Raw genomic sequence first — 21,162 nt, 5'->3', positions numbered from 1 at the left:
AACATCGTGTCGTGTCGTGTTCGTGTTATACAAAAGTTTGTCGTGTTGTATCGTGTCAGACAAAAACACAACACGACTGTCCGATTTGACAACCCTATAGACGAGGGACAAGGGAACAAAATAGTAAAGAAGATTACAAACAAAGAAAAGAAGATGAGCTCCAAAACACCAAATTATAATTTCCAAGATTACCCCTATATTTTATCCACAAAAGTGATGTGATATCATTCACCAATTTTGTAGGGTATGTAAGGAGAGCTGTTGAATAGATAAGATCTTAAAATTTTAAAAATCATCATTATATTGTCATTGAATGCAAAAAAATCAGGAAGAAAATAAATAGAATTCGACAAATTTGAATAGGCAAGAAGTAACATTACACAAAGGCATTTTAGAAATTTCAGTTAGAAAAAAAGAGTGGAAAAGATGTTGGGGATGAGCTCAAAAGATGCCACATGGCATAAATATACTCTTTTATTAAATAAGTAGATAAATAAATGTAATTTAATTAGGCAATAATATTATCTAAAAATAAAATTGCTTACAAACCAATAAAACATTAAAACCAATATTTTAACAAGTATAGTATTACCGTTTTATAGAACATGATGAACAAAAAATATGATAGATAATAATATCTAATAATGATTCAGATATATGTGTATAAAAATAAATAATAGTTAAAAATGCATATAAAAATATTAAAAATATTAATTATATAGAAAATAGTTGCCTTAAGTCACGCGCCTTGGAAAAAACTTAACATTTATGAAACTCGATGAACCCAAGTGGGCTTATTGATATTCCCGAGTTGTAGCCATCACCAAAAAGAAGGATGGTAGGATTGGGGGTTTCAGTTCTTTATATAGGCTAAATCTCTTTCTAGATATTTTTATTATTGGGTACGGCTTTCAAGTCCTTTTGTAGACGAAATAATAAGTTCAACCTATAAATTACTTACTTTAATTAATCTCCTTGTCTTTATCAAATAAACTCGTTATTTAATAAAATAACACTTTTATTTAAGAAAATTACTTAACAAACAATAAATAAAACATTCTATTAAACAGTTATTTAGTTGATAAATAATAGAGTATTTATTTGGTTGGTAAATAATACAATATTTATTATATAAATTTATTCATTATTTATTTTGGACATTTTGTGGTTTTTAGTATGTAACAACAGTATATCATATTGTATATTTCTTACACAATAATAGTGATATTCATAATGAATTAGATCAAATAAAGTTAAGAGGTTGTTAATAGTTCACTAAGGCGAAATCACTAATACATGTCCTAAGACCATAAATTTATTTACAAACTATAGGATTGTTGATGACATTACGACTAATCACGTTAATAAAGTGAGATTATATGTTTATGAATTTTTGTATTCGAGCATTGAGGCATTGTTTTCATCATACATTATTGTGCTCCAATTGAGGTATAACTCAAAACACTCCATGATTAAGATTGTAAATTCTCGATCTAAGTTGTTCAAACTAGATTCATGGCTTATTGCGATTCAACTTTTAAAAGTTACCGTTTTTGCATTTTCAAATACAATATCCTAATAAGAAAAAAAATATATCAATATTAAAAAAAACAAAAACGCTACAATTGAATAAAATTTTTCAGAAGGCATTTACCTTGATAAAAGTTATAACACATGATTACAAATACGAATGGTCTTTTGCAAAAATAAAGTTAAAATTCCATACCAAAATTTTGATTACAAATATCAAGTTCATACAATTGATCAAAATACAATGAAGCAAAAACTCTCACTCTTGGTCAGAGTAATTAAACTTAATTGAATGAGACTGTAGATCTATTTGACCTCCTCTATAGCTCCCACGCTTCTTTTTCGTCTTTTCATGCCGAAAACCCCTACACATTAAATAAAAAAAAACAATTTTCTTTATTTTTTTTTTCCATTTCTTACAACTAAATTGTACCAGACGTGACTTGACAAGCTTTCCAGGGCTATTTACGTCTTTTGCACAGACAACGACAGATAAAAAGCAAATCCTTGTCGCAACTTTTTGTATATTGTGTCCCGCTGACATCAATCCGAGTACAATGCACAAACATAGTATAACATGTTTTGTCCTATGTATAAAATAAATCTATATATAAATTATCATATGTATAAATGCATAAAGAAACTTGAGACTTACTTTCCTCTCACTAAACCTAAAACTTCTTGTGCTTTAGCACCATATCCAATATCGGCACCATCCTACAAAGCATATAATAAAAGTATAAGAACTAGACAATAATTTAAAAAATGTGAGCATTTGTATATATAGTATTTCATTTATTTGTGTATTATAGCATCTTGTTTCTATTTCTTTCTATTAGGTTTTTATTATTATTAGGGCATTGTATTTATAGAACAAAGAGATATTACCTTGGCCCAATATGAATTATCTTGCAATTTCTCGTGAGCAAATTCAACTTGGTCAATTTTCACCCTTTGAAACGCATTGATAGTCTTTGGCTGCAAGAAGACAAGCGAAACGTTTTCTCATAAGGCTAAATGCAAGAAATAGCAATGTACTTTCATTATTGTTAAAATACATTGATATTTCATGGAATTGTTTCAAGAAAGAGAAGTATAAAAAGTACAAACCTCTGTTGAATCAATACGTTGCTTTTTCACAGATTTCTGAGACTTTTCTCCTTCGTTTTTCTCAGGTTTCTCATTTTCCTCAACAATCTCTTCTTCTTTAGTGTTGTCGTCATTTTCATCAGACAACAATCTTTTCCTTTTCTTTGAACTCTTTTTGTCTTCCTTAACCACATCTCCATTTTCAGTGTCATTTGTTGCAGGTTTATCTTCTTGGTTGCTTTTAGTCTTTTTATCCTTGGTTTTCTTCTTTGGTTCGGTTGCCTCCAATTCATTCACTGTATCATCTAATTTTGCTTCTTTGGTTTCACCATCAGAAGCTAAATCATGTTTGCTTTTCTTCTTCTTTTTTGGTTTAAGTTCAGATTCTTCAAGAACTACTTTATCTTGTGGTATTTCATCATTGCTCATGGTGGATTTGGGTTGTTCTTCATCAGCGTTACTCTTCTTCTTCTTCTTGGATTTGGTGGTTTTCTCATCCTTTTCATCTTTTTTAGTGGATTCAATATCATCTTTGGCTTGATTACTGCATATACAAAATCTCAAATTGATGATATGGAAACATGAATATATGGATTTAAATACACATACACGATGCTTACATCCAGACTGTTATTAGGGCTTTGAATTTTATTACGAGATTCATGAATTACGATATAAGTATGATCCATGAAGGAAGAGACATGAGAAAAAAATCATAACAATCATAGAACAAAATAAACTATGCGGATAATCCTACCAGCCATTTACGAATTTGCAGTAGATTTCTTCCAAATTAGCTGAAGAAGACTTCCACATGTCATTCTGCACAGAAAACATGATTATTGAAACTTGTTAGCTAGTCAGGGGTAAACCGCATTAACTTTTAATCTCAAATTCCTCCGATTAAAGCAATTCAAATGAATTATAGTCGTTCCTAAGGTTCTTCAACTATATCAAATTTCCAAACTCCTTTCAGATGATTGTGCAATACAATTAACAGGCACACGCCTAAAAGATAAATGAAGAGAAACCTGAATCTGAGCTTCGGACTGAAATCGCTTCAGGGTTTTGGAGAACCCACTTCGATGGAGGTAATGAAGGATGGATTGGTGGAGTATTTCTTTCGTTTCGGGGGTTAAAGATGTGATTTTGCAGCTTCCATCATCCTCCTTCGAAGCAGCTGTCATCTTGGTTTCCCAACTATGGTAGGATATGAAAAGTTAATAAGGGTTTAAGGGTGTTGTAAGTATTAGCAGTTCTAGGGTTTTTGCTGTCGCTATGGAGCTGGAATACGAGAGGGAGGCTTCTTCAGCTCTCTCTGCGCCGACCAGGGAGGAGGAAAGGGTTTTATTGGATGCGAACTAGGGTTTTGCTAGTGGTTCGAATCACCAATCAAGTTTTACAAATATTTGTCAAAAATTTTAAATGGAGTTTTAAAAGTGTTCTCATTTAACCATCAAAATTTTAATTGTGCTAAATACGTCATTCAAGTTACGAATTTGTTTCCATATAACCTTTGTTACCAAGAGCTCTTGGTTAGCCGTTTCCCTACTTAGGAGGACTTGGAATTAGAGGTCTCTTACTAAAATTTATATATTAAAAAAAAAAAAAAAAAAAGGTAATTGTTAAATCGTGGAGGGTTAACCACATCGTTTTGATTGTTAGAAACCAACGAACACACATCTAATCAAGCTTACCACCGTTATCATTTATCAACCATGCCACCTTTTTAGACGCTCGTTTTTTTTTAAGACGATGTAAACTCACAAACCCTAGAAATCATATGCGAGTTCGTGAGTAATGAAGACCGGAGAAGAGGGAAATGTTGGCTTTAGCGTGGAGATATTCTATCATCGGGTGTTTTTACCGAATCCTCTTTAGTATGAAGACGTAAGCAGTGAATAGTCCCAAAATTCGATTATGGGCCACTCACCTATGACTTATTCATGGATGAACTCAGGGATGTGATTAATTATCGAAGGGCTTTAAAAAGCTTCAAGATGAAGTGAACAATATCATATTCTCAAACATCATATCAAAATACTGTATTAAAACCATGTGTCAAATATTAGAGTCTAAACATCTCAGGCTGAAAACTGTGGTGTGTGTCATGCAGCCATCCCGAGTTCTTCCAATTGTTACCAGAAGTAACTGAAACCAAAACTGAAAACTGTAAGCATGAAGCTTATGAGTCTACCCAAACTACCACATACCATACACATAAACACATAATATCATACATTGGGCCTTGCCCACTACATCGGGCCCCGCCCCGCATCGGACCGAAATCCGGTATACATATATCATAGCAACATGGATATAACATATAAACATATAACATACACATATAAACATTCCTCGGGCTTGCCCCTGCATCGGACCGAAATCTGGAACATATAAGCTACATCGGGCTAACCCCGGCATCGGACCGAAGTCCAACATATGCTAACATACATAAATGGGTCGACATTGGTGCCTTCGATCCGTTCCTACTGGAGGAAAATACACCTCTCAAGTTGGCTGCTGAAATCCCAAGTAAGGAATCTCTGATGGCTGCTCCAACGACTCCTCGACTATAAAATTAACAAGGAACACTTAGTCACAAATTGAAAATCCTTCTAAGGGTAAAATGACCATTTTACCCCTGGTTAAAGTCAACATTCTTGTCAAACTCAACGTCCTGGGTTGACTCGACTCGCCGAGTTGCTCCATCAACTCGTCGGGTCCTAAAACCCTGAAATCGCAATCTAACTCGTCGAGTTACCCCTTGACTCGCCAAGTTCCCTGACTACTAATGATCGCGATTTGGCGAATCAACTCATCGAGTTACCCTCAGACTCGATGAGTTCTACCATCACAGAAAACAAGACAACACGACTCAACTCGTTGAGTTCCTCTATGGAATTGACGAGTTCCTCTGTCTGTTTAGGCCATTTTAATGGATTAAGCCTCTACTCTTCAAATCCAAACACCATAACTCCTCTAAGTACTGAAAATACATTCTTAAGGGTAAAGTTGCCAACTTTACCCGCTTATAGTCCTTCTTAATGGGTTTAGCTCAAACCCTAGTTCTTTAGCACATAGATCTTTGTCCAAAGCCTTATTACTCCAATCTAAAGCATGAAAACCTAGATCTAGGTCCTAAACACTCAATGAACACGTAAAGTCTCGGACTTTACTTCCATGCATGACCCTTTTGGGCTCAAAAGGCCATAAAAATGTCATAAAGCTTACATGGGGATTCCATGGTCATAAAGTCTACACCTTTATGCCATGAAACCCCTTTTAGATCCCAGATCTGAAAGGTAAACCACTTGGGACGTCCATGTCCCAAGGATCGAGGTTCTTGAACCAAAACCTCCCCATAAATGGACATAAGAATATCTAATGAACTAAAAGCGAAGATGGAGACTTGATTACCAGAAAATGATGAGGATTCTGACATCCCCAATTTCACGACCATAAAAGACCGATTTGTTTATACTTTGTTTTATAAAATCAGAGTAATCGTTTAAAGAAAACTGTTGTGGAATTTGTTCCCAAAACAAAATATGATAAGAATTTATCAAAGCATTTCTTAAAGAAATGTATTTTCATTATATAGCAAAATATCACGATGCCAGTTTCCGATACAAACACATAAGCATAAACAAAACTTACATTTATTTACACTATTGATTTACATCTCCTATAATCTCTCAGTGAAATATGTCTTCGTATTGATACCTGTGATACAAAGAAAACTGAGTGGGTCAGACTTAGGAGTCTGGTTAGCATATAGGGTTTTCGACCCACAATAATATAATTATTATATTCAACCATTAAACAATCAACCCAATTACCCATCCCCGTTATCTTCTTTATTTCTCAAGGTTTACCCTAAGAATTCAATTGTCCTTCATTCATTCATTTCTAAGGATTGACCTAAGGAATTGACACAAAATCCATTGCTACATAAGGCGCATCAAACCAACATCATCCTTTAAGCGTCTCTGCCAGGATTACGCCATACACTATGAGGCATGGCTGCCAGGTTAATGACATTCTCTTTTAGGCACATCTGCCAACATTACCTATAAGCGCATCTGTCAGGATTATCCTATAAGCGCATCTGCTAGTATTATGATATTCTCTATTTGGTGCATCTACCAATATTATTCTTAAGCGCATCTGCTAGTATTATGACATTCTCTAATTGATGCATCTGCCAATATCATTCCTAATCATCTTTCATACCTTATCATTTACCTCACCATTTTATGACATACCAACAATCTCATCTACCCATGTTCTACCCAACATATTTGTAGATACAAAATACATATACAGTTTAACTCATTAAAACCTATATAATTCATCAATTCCACAATCATCTTAAATAAACAACAATATATACACATATAGCATGTATTTCATAGCAAATACTTAATATTTTTGTGTAAGAAGAAAGTGATTATACACTCACACATATAAAAAAAACAATATATATATATATATATATATATATATATATATATATATACATAGCACATATTTTATAAAATACTTCATATCTATGTGTAAGTTGAAAGTGATTATACACTCACCTGATTAGAAGATGATCGGATAGTGTCTGGTCTCTTAAAATAATATTTTCCGATGAAACTGGGATGTTTCATCCAAAACCGGGCTTCACGCGGGCAGAGTTTCGGCTCGAAAACTATTTTTCTTGAGATCTTCAGGCTTCGGGACTTGCTTCAGGTCTCGGGGTTGATACCGGGGCTTTAGGATATTTCTTTCACGAAAAACGATGCAAAACGGGAGAGGGAGAAGAGAAAAGGTGCAAAGAACTCGGCTGCCCTCGCATCCCTTTTATAGGGACTGAACCACGCATTACGATGGGCGTAATGCTCAGCTACGCTGGGCGTAACCCGGATAAGTCCGGTGACTCCCCCCCCCCCCTATCGGATAATATCAGACATTTATATTTAAATTTAATATTTTAATTATTTAATAAACTTCAAATATTCATATCTTCCTCATACAAACTCCGTTTTTGACGTTCTTTATATCCACGTGTAGGTGAGACTATGCCCTAAAACTTTCGTTTAGACTCCGTTGGCTAACTTTGATTTGTTTTTATTATTTATTTTTAGTAGGCTGAGATAAGAAAACTCCATTATAAATTCATAACTTCTTCGTCTGACGTCCGTTTTCGTCTGTCTTTTCACCGTTGGACTACTATCGACGAGATCTTCGATTCTCATTTAGATTGTTTCGGCTAAAAACTACTCGATCTTATATCAAGTATTGGGGTTGCATACTGCTAAGCTAAAACTTTGGAAAATCATAACTTCTTCATACGGAGTCAGATTTGGGTGTTCTTTTTATGTACTCTCTCGGTTTAACGAACACCACCACTTTCGTTTAGATCGCTAAGGCTAAATATCTCTCTGACGTAAGTTCACTTTTTACGTCATTCAGCGTCGTGCCGGTTCTGTCGCGAAACTTCGACGGGTCATAACTTCTTCGTTATAACTCGGATTTCGGCGTTCTTTATATGTATTGAATCCTTGTAACATATACTTCAACTTAGTTAAGATTATTCATTCTAAATAATCTTCTATCAAAAAGTCATTTTTGATGCTTATCGTCTCTAAATTGACTAGCTCTGATCTACGGGCGTTACAATTATCTCCCCCTTAGGATGATTACGTCCCGAAATCATCAACGAAATAGGACTTGCATAATGATTCCACACGTTATTTCTTCATCCTATGTAATAATCGTAACTTCTATGTTTCCTCGGAAGAGTATCTAACTCTAGGGCTTCTTTACTACAAACGATGCTCAAGCTTGCATATGCTTTTCTTACCATGTTGTACTTTCAATCGTAACCTTCAAGTTACAAAATAAGTACTTATTGAGGACTCCTTCTTCTTCTTAGGATAAGTACTTTCCTTTATTTATTGTAACAGATCGATGGGTCATGTTCTAATGACCTCGCATCATATGATCCAATAATAATCACATTTTTACATGTAGCAGTTCTAGCTACAAGCTTCCTTAACAACGAACGTGATGCTATCGATCGCACTGATTTCAATCTTCTGACTTGAGTTAGCGTCGGAAGGCTCCGAGAAGAAGAGATTTCGGCTTGGAAGTTCTGCCCCTATAGAGCTGGGTTCGTAGCCAAACCCCATCGTAGGTATGATATGCTTAACCTACTTTAAGTATAGCTTATATTTAAATATAGTATTGTTATTATGAACCTATAAATAAAATTTATCAGTGATTCAAAGTCATTATACTGATTGATCTACTTACGGGGATGATGTATATGCTGTGATTTAGTGAGGTGTTTAAAGTGGTATTTCCAAATAGTATACTTTGTATACCAAACGGATCCTACCTTCGATATGATCCTACTTGGTTGTTCTTTAAATGATAGATCATAAAGTAGACTTTGAGTTAATGATGAATCTAGACTAATAATTAGTCACAATAAAGATTAGACTAAAACTTAGCGATAATAATGCTAGGTTTCGTCGAAGGAAAATAGAATCGCTAAAAGCAAAGCGCTGCCCGAGTTTGGAATCGCCACTTTAACAACTGAGTGCATAGTTACTTTCATCTTACACATAGATATGGAGTATTTTATATAAATTATGTGCTATATGTGTGTATTATCTGTTTAATTGATATATGTGCTAGATGAACAATCTTATACATGTTTTAGATGATTTAAACTGTATATGTATTTTATATCTACAAAATATGTTGGGTAAAACATGGGTAGATGAATGATAAGGGATCAAAGCTGATATAGAGGAACATTGGCAGTTATGGACATAGTGCCCTATAGGTGAACATTGGCAACAATGGACTTAGAACCCTATAGACGAGCATTGGCACCTGTGTCACAACCTATAGATGTTTTTGATCTACGATGTACTCTAAACATCCTAGCAGCTACGCTCTAAAGATTGTATTGGCAGCTATGCCTAATAAAGAACATCACAACCCTGGCAGTTGCGCTTAAAGGATAATATCGGCAACTGTGCCTCATAGAGAATATCACAATTCTGGCAGTTGTGCCTACATGGTAATATTGGCAGTTGTGCTTAATAGATAACATTGATAGTTGTGTCATTAGCAATGATGGAATTCGTGCCTATTCCTCGGGACAATCCTTAGGAATGAATGAATAAAGAATATCTGATTCTTAGGGTATATCCTTAAGAGTAAAGAAAATAATGGGGATGGGTAATTGGGTTGACTGTTTGATGTTTAAACATAATAACTATATTATTGTGGGTTGAAAACCCTATGTACTCACCAGGTTTCCAAACCTAACTCACTCAAGTTTATTTGTATCACATGTGTCGATATGAAGCTACTTTACACTGAGAGATTTAAAAGAGATGTAGATCATTAGTGTAAATGAATGTAAGTTTTGTTTATGCTAATGTTTATGTATTGACAATGACATCCCAATGTTCAAAAAATGAATAAAAATACATTTCTTCGGAAATGCTTTGATAACGTATTTATCATGTTTTTCTAAGAACAAATTCCTCAACATATTTCTTTAAAAGATACTCTGATTTTCAAAATAAAGCATAAACAAATCAGTCTTTTCTGGTCGTGAAAATAGGGATGCCACAGCCTTCTAACTCCTTTTTCTTATTCAAGCATCAAAAACACACAAGATTTCTCACAAATGGCTCACACACTCACAAAATGATCTAGGGTTTCGTGGATTAGGGTTTGGGACTTGGGGCTGGAAATGAGGCCATAAGGTGGGGATTAAGTTGCTTAAATTGGGTGCAAAAACCCCAAAATTAGGGTTTCATTCGGGCAAGCATACTCGTCGCGTTGATGGATCTCAACTCGTCGAGTAGATGGCTTAAAACCCGCGTCCAATCCCGCTTCTACTCGACGAGTATGGGGCTTCCAACTCGTACCAGGAATGAGGTGTTACAAGAATAGATCATGTATGCACTTTGTTTCAACTTTAACACCTCCAATAATGAAGTTGAATACAAATCCCTACTGGCAGGTTTGAGATTAGTAAGTAAGATGGGGGCAGAAAGGGTAACAACATTAAAAAAGTCAAGATTAGAATCTAATCAAGTTAATAGGGAATTCGAAACAAAAGATAAATGGATGGAGAAATATGTGAAAGTCGTCAAGAAGTTGTTAAGTCAATTTAAGAGCTTCTCGATCAAGAAAATAGGGCAGTAAATGAAGAGCAAACATCCTCTGTAAACTTAGGCTGACCTGCTTCGACCACCTTTCCACGGAGATCTTAGTAAAAGTGCTTGTTGAGTCCATTTGTGTTGCATCTTGGGCTATGTATTTTGTATCCGAATTGGGCTTGTCCATCCGTGTCTATCTAGATTAGTTTCATTGTTACCTAGATTAGCTGTTAGGGTTTCAGTATATATATATATATATGCATGCATGTATGCGTATATTAAATAGTTGTTAATTACGTTGATTCTTGTAACCCTAAATACCTCTACAGATTGAAGTTCTTTATCGAGCTCTTCTGAGGTGTTATTGCATTAATCATTTGACATATTTAGTGTCATACTTGTGTTCTTTATTACGTCATTATTTGATATTCTGCTTAGAATCATACGATCCTAAAAGAACTTTGTTCTAACAATTGGTATCAGAGCAGGAGACTGTGTGATCAATACACATTCCTTCTGTATTCATAATACTTTAGGGTTTCCGCTTTTATCGTATAAATAGAAGTCGTCATCTACATATCGACGACAACTCTATTTTTGATAAAATCCTAATCTCAAGTTTACAGGTTTGATTCTAGCAGCTCACCATGTCTCACGATGATTCGCATACAAACCCCATTAACATCTCAAACAACATCAGATCAACAACCAGAGTACCCATGCTCTATAGTCAAGACTACGAAGTATCGCCTCGTCACTTTGAAGATTACGTGGTTGGATCTGAAGACAATGGCTATCTCATCTGGGAAGCTATCACTCTTGGACCATTTGTACATTCGGGGACAAACACAATTGTTAAGGCGCAAAAGGATTACAACAAGTTGGTGACAGATGTTGAGAAGATGCCATAGGATGAGAAGGACAAGATCTTGTGTAACGTTAAAGCCTTGCGAATGATAAGATTTTCCCTACAATCTGACACCTTTCGGTTAGTAGGTTCATGCAGAACCGCTAAAGAGATCTGGGATAGGTTGAAGGAACTTTACTCAACTGATGAAGATCTGGAACACTCCATTGAAACTCTGTTACTGTTAAAATTTGGAGTTTTCAAACAGAAACCTGAAGAGAAGCTTGTACAGACCTTTGATCGGTTCAATCATCTCTTAAGTAAGATGATCAAGCATGGGATAAAGAGGAAGCTGATCGAGCAGAAAGTAACGTTCATGAACGAGCTGAGACCAGAATGGATGCCTGTGGTTTCCACTGTGAAGGCGCATGAACAATTCAAATCGTACTCGCTGGCAAAACTTGTAGGGATACTAAAGTCCCATGAAAGTGTTGTAACCAAGGAAGCGAAAGTGGTCTCTGGTGTGGGATCGTTGGCTCTTGTTTCTAAAGGAAAAAGTACTGCTGAAGAAGAAGAAGAGTCAGACATGTCAGAGTGCGACCTTACAAGTGAGGAGTATGCCTTGATGATCACAAATCCAAAGAAATTTGCAAGAAGAAAATTTCCCGTCAGCAAGAACCGAAACTGGCAGGGAAGTTATAGTTCTGAGAAGATGAAGGATGAATCGAAAGTCTCCTCTCAAAAGGATGAAGAGAAAAAGGAGAGCAAGCTTGCAGGAGACTCTGGATACGACTGCAACTACTGTCACGACAAGAACCATTTTGCCAAAGATTGCATGTTAAGAAAGATGGTTGAGAAAAGAGAAGGTGAAGATGATGAGGCGTATTATATGCGCAAATTAGAAGAAGTCAAGAAGAAAAAGGCATCCAACAGCTCGATGAATGCCTTAATCGTACAGGAGAATGCTGGGGAAGATGAGTTCGGTGGCGTAGAAGTCTGGTCAACCGACTCTGAAGACGAAGATGTTAGTGTTGGGTTATGAGCATTCTAACACTCCTAAGTGTACATGCAACCCTAAATACCTTGGATCTATGTTTTCTCTATTATACATGCAAATATGAATATCCAAGGTATTATCCTAATCTAGCATACAAAATAATGGATATAACAAGATAGAATACATACCTCTTTGATAGTGCTTGTCTTCATGAAGCTTGAGTGCCTAGTGCCCCAAGTGTGACACCTCAAATGGTTCGCACAACACCATAAGCACTTGGAATAACTTAGAGAGAAATTAGAACACTTCATGAAATCGTCTAGCCCTCATACACACACATAGTGTTAGTAACGATTTCTTGAGCCATGGGTTTCTTTTATATGGTGGCTATTAGGGTTACACCATGTAACTCATGACTTTACCCATTCCTTATGCTCCATGGATTTTAACCTCCATGGAGTATCCATGGGTCACCCCATGGACTTAGTCCAACATAAGGAATCTTGGATCACAAGCCCACATATATAAGAATGAATGATTTACACAATCAACCCATATATTTAATTAGTCTTCTTTTGATCACTTAATTAATTCTAGATTAATTCTTGATCAATACTAATTAAATAATCTCATTATTCTTATTATTAATATACTAGAACTTATAATATATTAATAACCGTAAGTGTCTTATTTCTCTCATTATAGTCTATCCAAGTGCATGATGCCATGCAACCCAAATGGACCATGCCGGGTCGGGTCAAGTCTTACCAATTATAGTTATGGACTTAGACATTAATCCAACAGTCTCCCACTTGGATAAGTCTAAAACTATTATTGCGTATGACTTCAGGAACCAACTGGCAATCGTAGCTCTCAAAAGCTTCTGTCGAACTCTGACCTTGTAGATGAACTTTGATCTTGTCAATGACTTGTCCATTAGATAAGGGATCATATATTCCTCCATTCTAGATATCATATGGACTGAGACATGGATTATAATCATTCTCTCTGTCCATTAGTTGTTTCCCGATTTCCGATTTATGACGACTGACTAATTGAACAAATCAAATCAGTCCTGGCCCGGCCGAGCACTTCCATTTGTCATCATCAAATCATCGAGGGGCCCACAGATATCGCTTTCATCCCGAAGGTAAAAGGAATGGATAAACTTCGACTCATATGGCTTGTTCTACTACTTGTTGAATCATACACAAAGCCACGTTTTATAACATCGAGTTACCAATGCGTTTCGTGTAATCAATGTACTATCAACTCATAGTAACAACTCATATCTCTAGGTTTGAAGAATATAAGATATTATCGTCTCATGATCACTTGTGATAAAATCCATGAAGTGATTCCAATGAGCGCGGGTTGAATCCAATACTAAGAACTTATGAGCACTCATGAGTGTTGTAGCCCTTTGTCCAACATCTTAGACCTCTACAAGCCAACCCATGACAGTCTTAATTCATATCTACTTCCAACATATGACCGGCTGTGGATGGTTTGAATAACTTAGTCATTCCGGAAGAATAACCTAGTTTATTCGGGAAGTCAAAACATGCAAAGTGAAACACAATAATAATTGAATCCAATATGGTATCAAAACCTATGAACATAAATAAAACACCTTTTATTTATCACCATATGATTACACATTATTCATTGTATACTGTTTCAGCTATCAACTTTTATTCTTGAATTTAAAACAATAGTTATCCCATGCTCCAAGCATGTACACTATGTTTTCTAAACACTAGTCATGCCATACACCAAGTATGCATAATATGTTTGTCTATGATCTTTATTTTGTGAACTAGATCAATTGAACATAACTTCAATGATTCTCTTTTCACACTCCCAAATCCTTACTGCAAATGCAAGAATTCCAAATTCATGTCATTTACTGAAATCTGTTAGATTCTAAACTTATATGCATTGATCCTCTTGTAACGATTATGCACAAATTCACAAAGACTTGGCAACAATCATTACAGAGTATTCCAAAGGAGATCAACTCCTTGGAAACATCCTTCTTGCATTAAATTTCCTTAATCTTACACAGATTGAAAATTCTAACTTTGAAACATTTCCAGATTCCATTTTGACTATCACTTCTGAACAAGAGTTGCCTCCTTACAGATTATGTCAATATGGTCCTTCCAGAATTATCACTATACTTCCAACTGTCCTTGAGCAACCAATCTTTGGTAAACCTTAGATTGTCCTCGACAATTGTTTAATCCTTTTAGTCATATCCAGTTCTAAACCTTTTCCCTTCTTAATGCCCTAGGCATTTGGAAAATTTTAGAAAGGATGAATATAGCACATGTAATCGATCCTATATCCGAAGCATATGGGACACGATTCATGATGTCTCACATAAAGACTAAACCAGTCTTTTGCTATAACATTTCCATTTCAATTTGCCAAGTTCTCATAATTCAGATTATGAAAAGGGATGCCGTAATCATAATCGAATTTAAGAACGCAAATAATGGACCCATATACAGAATTTCCTTATGTTGAGCCATTCTAACAAGAAATTCATATATATCCTTGACTAAATGATTAAAACCTCACGATCTAAGCTTATAGATTTGAGATGAAGTATAATTTCAGTATAATTTCCTCTCCCTTAATTATAGCAAAACAACTTTTTCCCAATTGAAACCTTTTGTTTTCTATAATTAACATTGCTAGCTTGCAATACTTATCGTAATTATCATGCTCCCACTAACATGATGATTATTAGCATAACACTTATGCTCCCACTAGCTTTGACATGTACTCAGAAAGCTCGACTTCTAGAAATCAACACTTTATTGACTTTCTGACCAACGTTCAGATTTCTGATACTAGATTGTTTTGATAAGACTTTATCAAAAACATACACCTTCCCTTAGATAGCTCATGGGTGTGTCAAAACAATTTTAAGAACTATGAAAAGGGATGCCGTAATCATAGTCTTGATCGTTTTGACCTTTGCCATTTCTCACAAGTCCAAGTTAGTGTGCCGGTAAACCACACACGCTCCACTAACGACTTTGAGAATGCAAAATATCACATTTGCTATCTAACTAAAATCTACTTAGTGAAAGTGTTTCCTCACCATCATTTTCATGAATCGGAGAGAACTTTATGACACTTAGATTTAATGGTGTATGAGTTCTTATCCATGTGAATCGTCATAACCATAGTCACAAGACAAGAATTATGACAAATCCAAACTCATATGGAGTGAACTCAATCTTAATTTCTTGCCACCTGGCAGCTCAAGGGCCTACCATTGCTTCCAAGTTGTTGTGCAACACATTGAGAACTCTAAGAACTCATATGCAAAGCCAACTTTCACTAGAATGGGCACAGAATATGTCAACACGATAGGTTATAAACCTCAAGTCGTGTGCTACTGAAGAACTTCAGGTTTCATTCTTGATTAGTTCTTGAGAATTTCAAGACCTTTAAGACTCCCACTGTCCTCTTGACCTATAAGACTCCCTTGTCAAACATCCAAGAGATAGTGTGGATTCTAATCAAGACAAACACTTCACACAATTGGCCTTAGTTGGTCTTTGTTTTATCCAAAACATCACAACTTACCAATTTCAAATGTACAAGAGTAGAAAACTTTTACTCTTACATTTGTCAAGTGTTTTAAACCTTCTTAAAGACATGTCACTCAAATTACAATCTTGGAGTATGACTCTAAAACTTGTATTGGAACGAAGTATGACTCATCTTCTTGATTTAACCATTTCAACAATTCAAGATCCCTTCTTCTTAGTCATAAGAATGCACTAAGACTTTCTTAGAGAACTAATTTTGATATGGTTTCTTAATCATTAAGATGATCACAAAACTGACACTAAAGTACTCTCCCATCTTTTCAGATTTGAGAAACTTTTATCCTTTTGCCTAACTTGATTCTCCTTATTCGCTCTGCCTTACATTGGAACCTTTTCCAATGTCTCAGAGTTACACTTAAGCTTGTAAGTATAATCATATTTACTGAACTCTAGTAAAATATGACAAATAGCCTTATATCTTTTGTGGTGGACTTAATCAGTGCACATGACTATGTACTCGATCCCTTAGTCCATTACTTGACTCACACATCCATGTGAATAAGTAATTAGTCTTAATTTTTCCAATACTTGAAAAGTTCTCATTCATCATGCTATACAACTTGCATGATTCCAAGTCCCGGTCCAATTGAGACTTGGGTGATGAGAATGTTTCCTTTATTTGATAAATTTAGACATTACCACAAATGAAAGAATCAATTTCATACTTCCACTCTTGCTATTAATGGAATCATATAAGCAACAATTTTTCCTCAAATGCCATTGTAAGGATATTTTAAAATAAATAAAATCAAAAATTTTCTTTTATTTTAAAACTATGCGGAAAACTTATCCTTACAATCCATATGAAAACTTGTTGTTATCTATTCCTTAGCAATATCTCATAACTCCTAAGAAGTAGCTCAAGAATCCGTTTTTCAAACTACGCGATAGAAATCCATCTATGCGATCAGATTGAGCATATTCTTTCTTTAAGTTCCTTTACTTTTCTTTGATTCTTAAAACATTACCATGTGACCCAGTCACATCATGCATCAAGAATCTCATAATAGAAACTTAACAGAGTTAGAGTAGTGGACTTTACCTGAAGTAGAGTCAACCTTATTGACTTTAACACCCTTAGGTAAATTTGGCAGCTTCGCAAATAATGACCCTTTCTTTGGCAATATAAACATATGGACCCTTTGATAATGGTACACGGGACTATCACAGACTTAGCTTTTCTCTTTACCATTTGTTCAACCGAGTTGACTATGGCCGATCCCTTTCCATTGGGAAGAGAATGCTTTTTCTGTATTTCCAGTGTCACCATTGTCAATGTCCATAAAGTTTCAGGAAGTTGATCTTAACAATAGATAAGATCATTAAGGGTCTTGTCATAGTCTATTTCATAGGTGTCCCAAAGGAACTCACTATGTGACTTAGAAAGTGATTGAACCACCAACTTTCTCAAGACTTTGACACCCTTCTCTCCCGGCTTGTCAACATGTGACTACATCTCCAAGATGTGACCACACCAAGACCTTTACTTGCCAATAGGGCTCGAGTGACTTTAAACTTTTAAAGAACTTGTGGGGTAGGGAGAATAATTTGGAGGAGGTGACAGAAGTATGATTTCCATGGGACATCATCTTCATTTAGGAAAGCTTGTTTCAAGAGATTTGGGAAGATCATAAATGTCTAAACCAGACATCTTTTTGGGAGATATTCAAGATAGTTGATTTTAAAGTCCTTAATATGACACCCAATATGAAATATTAAGGCTAGGACCCAACAAACTATTTTATAACTTAGAAGAGGTATGCCGTAATCCAAGCTATAAAACAATTTGAAGGTAGGTGAATGACGATTCACCAATTTCCACCAAGATAAACGAAATGTATTATTAGGTTTTAATTGGATTTGAAACTCCTAGATCTTTTGAGATTCATTGAACTGTTCAATGGCATGTTTCAATCTCGAGTGTGCCCTTCAGGTTTTGTGACTGGGATGCCGAGGATCACAAAACAAAGTGTGAAGTAACCATGCAAATTACTTGGTACCCTTAAGTGTTTACCCCTCAATCGATGTGCCGGTTAACCACACACGCTCCATCGATACTATGATAAACATTAAGTTACCCTTTGCCTACCTTGTTAAATACGAGTTAGTGTGCCGGTTAACCACACACGCTCCACTAACCGACTTAAACAAAGTGCAAAGTGTAATTTCATGGATTAGCACCTTATTCACATTTTCCTAAGTAACTAAGATTGGGAATTATTAAGAGTTTAGTTACTTAGTATTTATCATTAATACTTTTAATGAAGGGAGAATTATAGTCATGTCAAACCCGTTCGGCTAACGACCCTCCACCAGTCAAGCAAGCGGTGGGTGAGAGTGGACACCCATTAAGTTGCCATTTTATAGGCAACAACCTTATACCCACCTTATAGATCGGCTTCGTGAATGAGGCGTACTAGCGGTAAGACCGACTTTACTCTTATACATATATATATTATTAACTTATAATATTATAAAGTATAAGGGTTGAATTTTAACTTTTAAAATTCTAAGGGCTAACTTGGAATTAAAGTATTCATAAGAGAAAACTTTACAAATTCCAAAACTTGAGGGCAAGTTTTGAAACTATTCAAAACTAATTAATTCCATAACTTATGTATTTAAAGTAGTTTTAATCCAAAAACTCTTCAAGTTCCATAACTTGTGGACAAATTATGGAAGACTTTAAATTAATAAAGAATTAATCTTTTCTTTATTTTATAACTTATGGAATTAATTAAGGTTACATATTTTATTTATTAATGAAGTGACTCTTGAACCTCCATAACTTAAGGACAAGACTCTTCATCTTTTTTGTAACCTTTGCCAACTTTATGAGTTTTATGAGTCTTTAATGTGACTCTTCATGTAACTTAAGGATAAGTTACACAAACACATTTTATACTCAACTCTTAGATTAATTTGGATTGAAAACAATTTTTTCACTCAACTTTTCTATTAATCCAAGCAACTCATAAGAACAAGATAATTCAAATCAAACTTTTTCATGTAATTAGTCTAACCGTTAAACTAATACAAAACATGAATCTATTGACAATTATCTTTGAAAATGGATTAGCATGAACATTACCACATTAAAAAACAAGTTTATAAGTTCAAAACAACTTAGGGTAATGTTCCTAGTCCATTTCTAGCCAAAAACCTCGAAGATATGCTGTCTGGGGTCCAACTCGTCGAGTGCATGAACACAACTCGGCGAGTTTGATGCATTTTGCCTTGGACTCGTCGAGTCCCTTCATGGACTCGGCGAGTCAGCTCGGCTGACAGCATCAAAACTCGATTTTTCAGCTTCTATTGCAGGTATAACAAGAAAACAAGCCTAAGCTCTGATACCACTGTTGGGTTATGAGCATTCTAACACTCCTAAGTGTACATGCAACCCTAAATACCTTGGATCTATGTTTTCTCTATTATACATGCAAATATGAATATCCAAGGTATTATCCTAATCTAGCATACAAAATAATGGATATAACAAGATAGAATACATACCTCTTTGATAGTGCTTGTCTTCATGAAGCTTGAGTGCCTAGTGCCCCAAGTGTGACACCTCAAATGGTTCGCACAACACCATAAGCACTTGGAATAACTTAGAGAGAAATTAGAACACTTCATGAAATCGTCTAGCCCTCATACACACACATAGTGTTAGTAACGATTTCTTGAGCCATGGGTTTCTTTTATATGGTGGCTATTAGGGTTACACCATGTAACTCATGACTTTACCCATTCCTTATGCTCCATGGATTTTAACCTCCATGGAGTATCCATGGGTCACCCCATGGACTTAGTCCAACATAAGGAATCTTGGATCACAAGCCCACATATATAAGAATGAATGATTTACACAATCAACCCATATATTTAATTAGTCTTCTTTTGATCACTTAATTAATTCTAGATTAATTCTTGATCAATACTAATTAAATAATCTCATTATTCTTATTATTAATATACTAGAACTTATAATATATTAATAACCGTAAGTGTCTTATTTCTCTCATTATAGTCTATCCAAGTGCATGATGCCATGCAACCCAAATGGACCATGCCGGGTCGGGTCAAGTCTTACCAATTATAGTTATGGACTTAGACATTAATCCAACAGTTAGTAGGCCCACTCATGGAAAGGCGTATGTGGCAAAGAATGAAGGTTCGGGTGGAAAGTGCTTTATCATCACTTCTGGTTCATCAACCGAAAGTGCAGATACAGAACCGAATCTGACAGAAAATAAGTGTTTTGCAGCCAAGCCGGTGAGTGAGAAGATCAACGACTGCGATCGATTGATCAAAAAGGTACATTCTATTCTTGAGTCTCTTAAAATTTCAAAAACTGATTATCAAGAAGAATTAAATGAATTAAACTTTAAATTTTCTAACCTAAGTAGTAGCCTCATGCAAACCCGCTTAGCGAATTCTAACCTAACTGACCAACTCGGCAGGGTGTCTTCAAAAAGTGAGGAAAGGAGAATCTAGATTGAGCTGAAGGAAGCGGAGTTAGTTAGAGCTAGGGATGAAAGTATTTATTTGCAAAGAGACAATTTAAAGTTATTAAAACAAAGAAATGTTTTCTGTTTAATTGCTAAGCATCTTTATACTAATATTTCTCAATTACATTTAAGTTGTGAAATTGGAAAGAAAATTCATAAAATGATTTTGCCCTTACTTGAATTTAAGGAAGATGAAGTTATAGCAGAATGTGAATCAGAAGTGTCCTCTGAAGAAACATCAATGTCGTATAGGCTAGGTTTGGATAAGATAGAAACCTTCATCGATTCTAAGGAACATAAAAGTCTGTTAAAAGATATCTTAGATCAAAATGATATGCTAAAGATTAAAACTGAAACTATACAAACATTCGATCTG

At 35.2% G+C, this 21,162-nt stretch overlaps 1 protein-coding gene across 1 annotated transcript; it reads right to left on the bottom strand.

Annotated features, from left to right (window-relative positions):
- Positions 1-1,696: 1,696 nt before the first annotated feature.
- Positions 1,697-4,020, bottom strand: LOC144998301 (nucleolar/coiled-body phosphoprotein). Its single transcript, XM_078958087.1, has 6 exons — positions 3,651-4,020; positions 3,377-3,441; positions 2,641-3,163; positions 2,419-2,508; positions 2,186-2,247; positions 1,697-1,895 (listed from the first exon to the last, which is right to left on the bottom strand). Exons 1-6 carry the CDS (start codon positions 3,804-3,806, stop codon positions 1,790-1,792), a joined length of 1,002 nt encoding a protein of 333 aa, XP_078814213.1. The 5' UTR covers positions 3,807-4,020; the 3' UTR covers positions 1,697-1,789.
- Between the last annotated feature and the right edge of the window lie 17,142 nt (positions 4,021-21,162).

This window comes from Lactuca saligna, chromosome 5 (genome assembly GCF_052625555.1).
Source record: "Lactuca saligna cultivar CGN05327 chromosome 5, ASM5262555v1, whole genome shotgun sequence".
Taxonomy (NCBI): Eukaryota; Viridiplantae; Streptophyta; class Magnoliopsida; order Asterales; family Asteraceae; genus Lactuca; species Lactuca saligna.
This window is presented reverse-complemented; position numbering and strand designations above follow the sequence as displayed.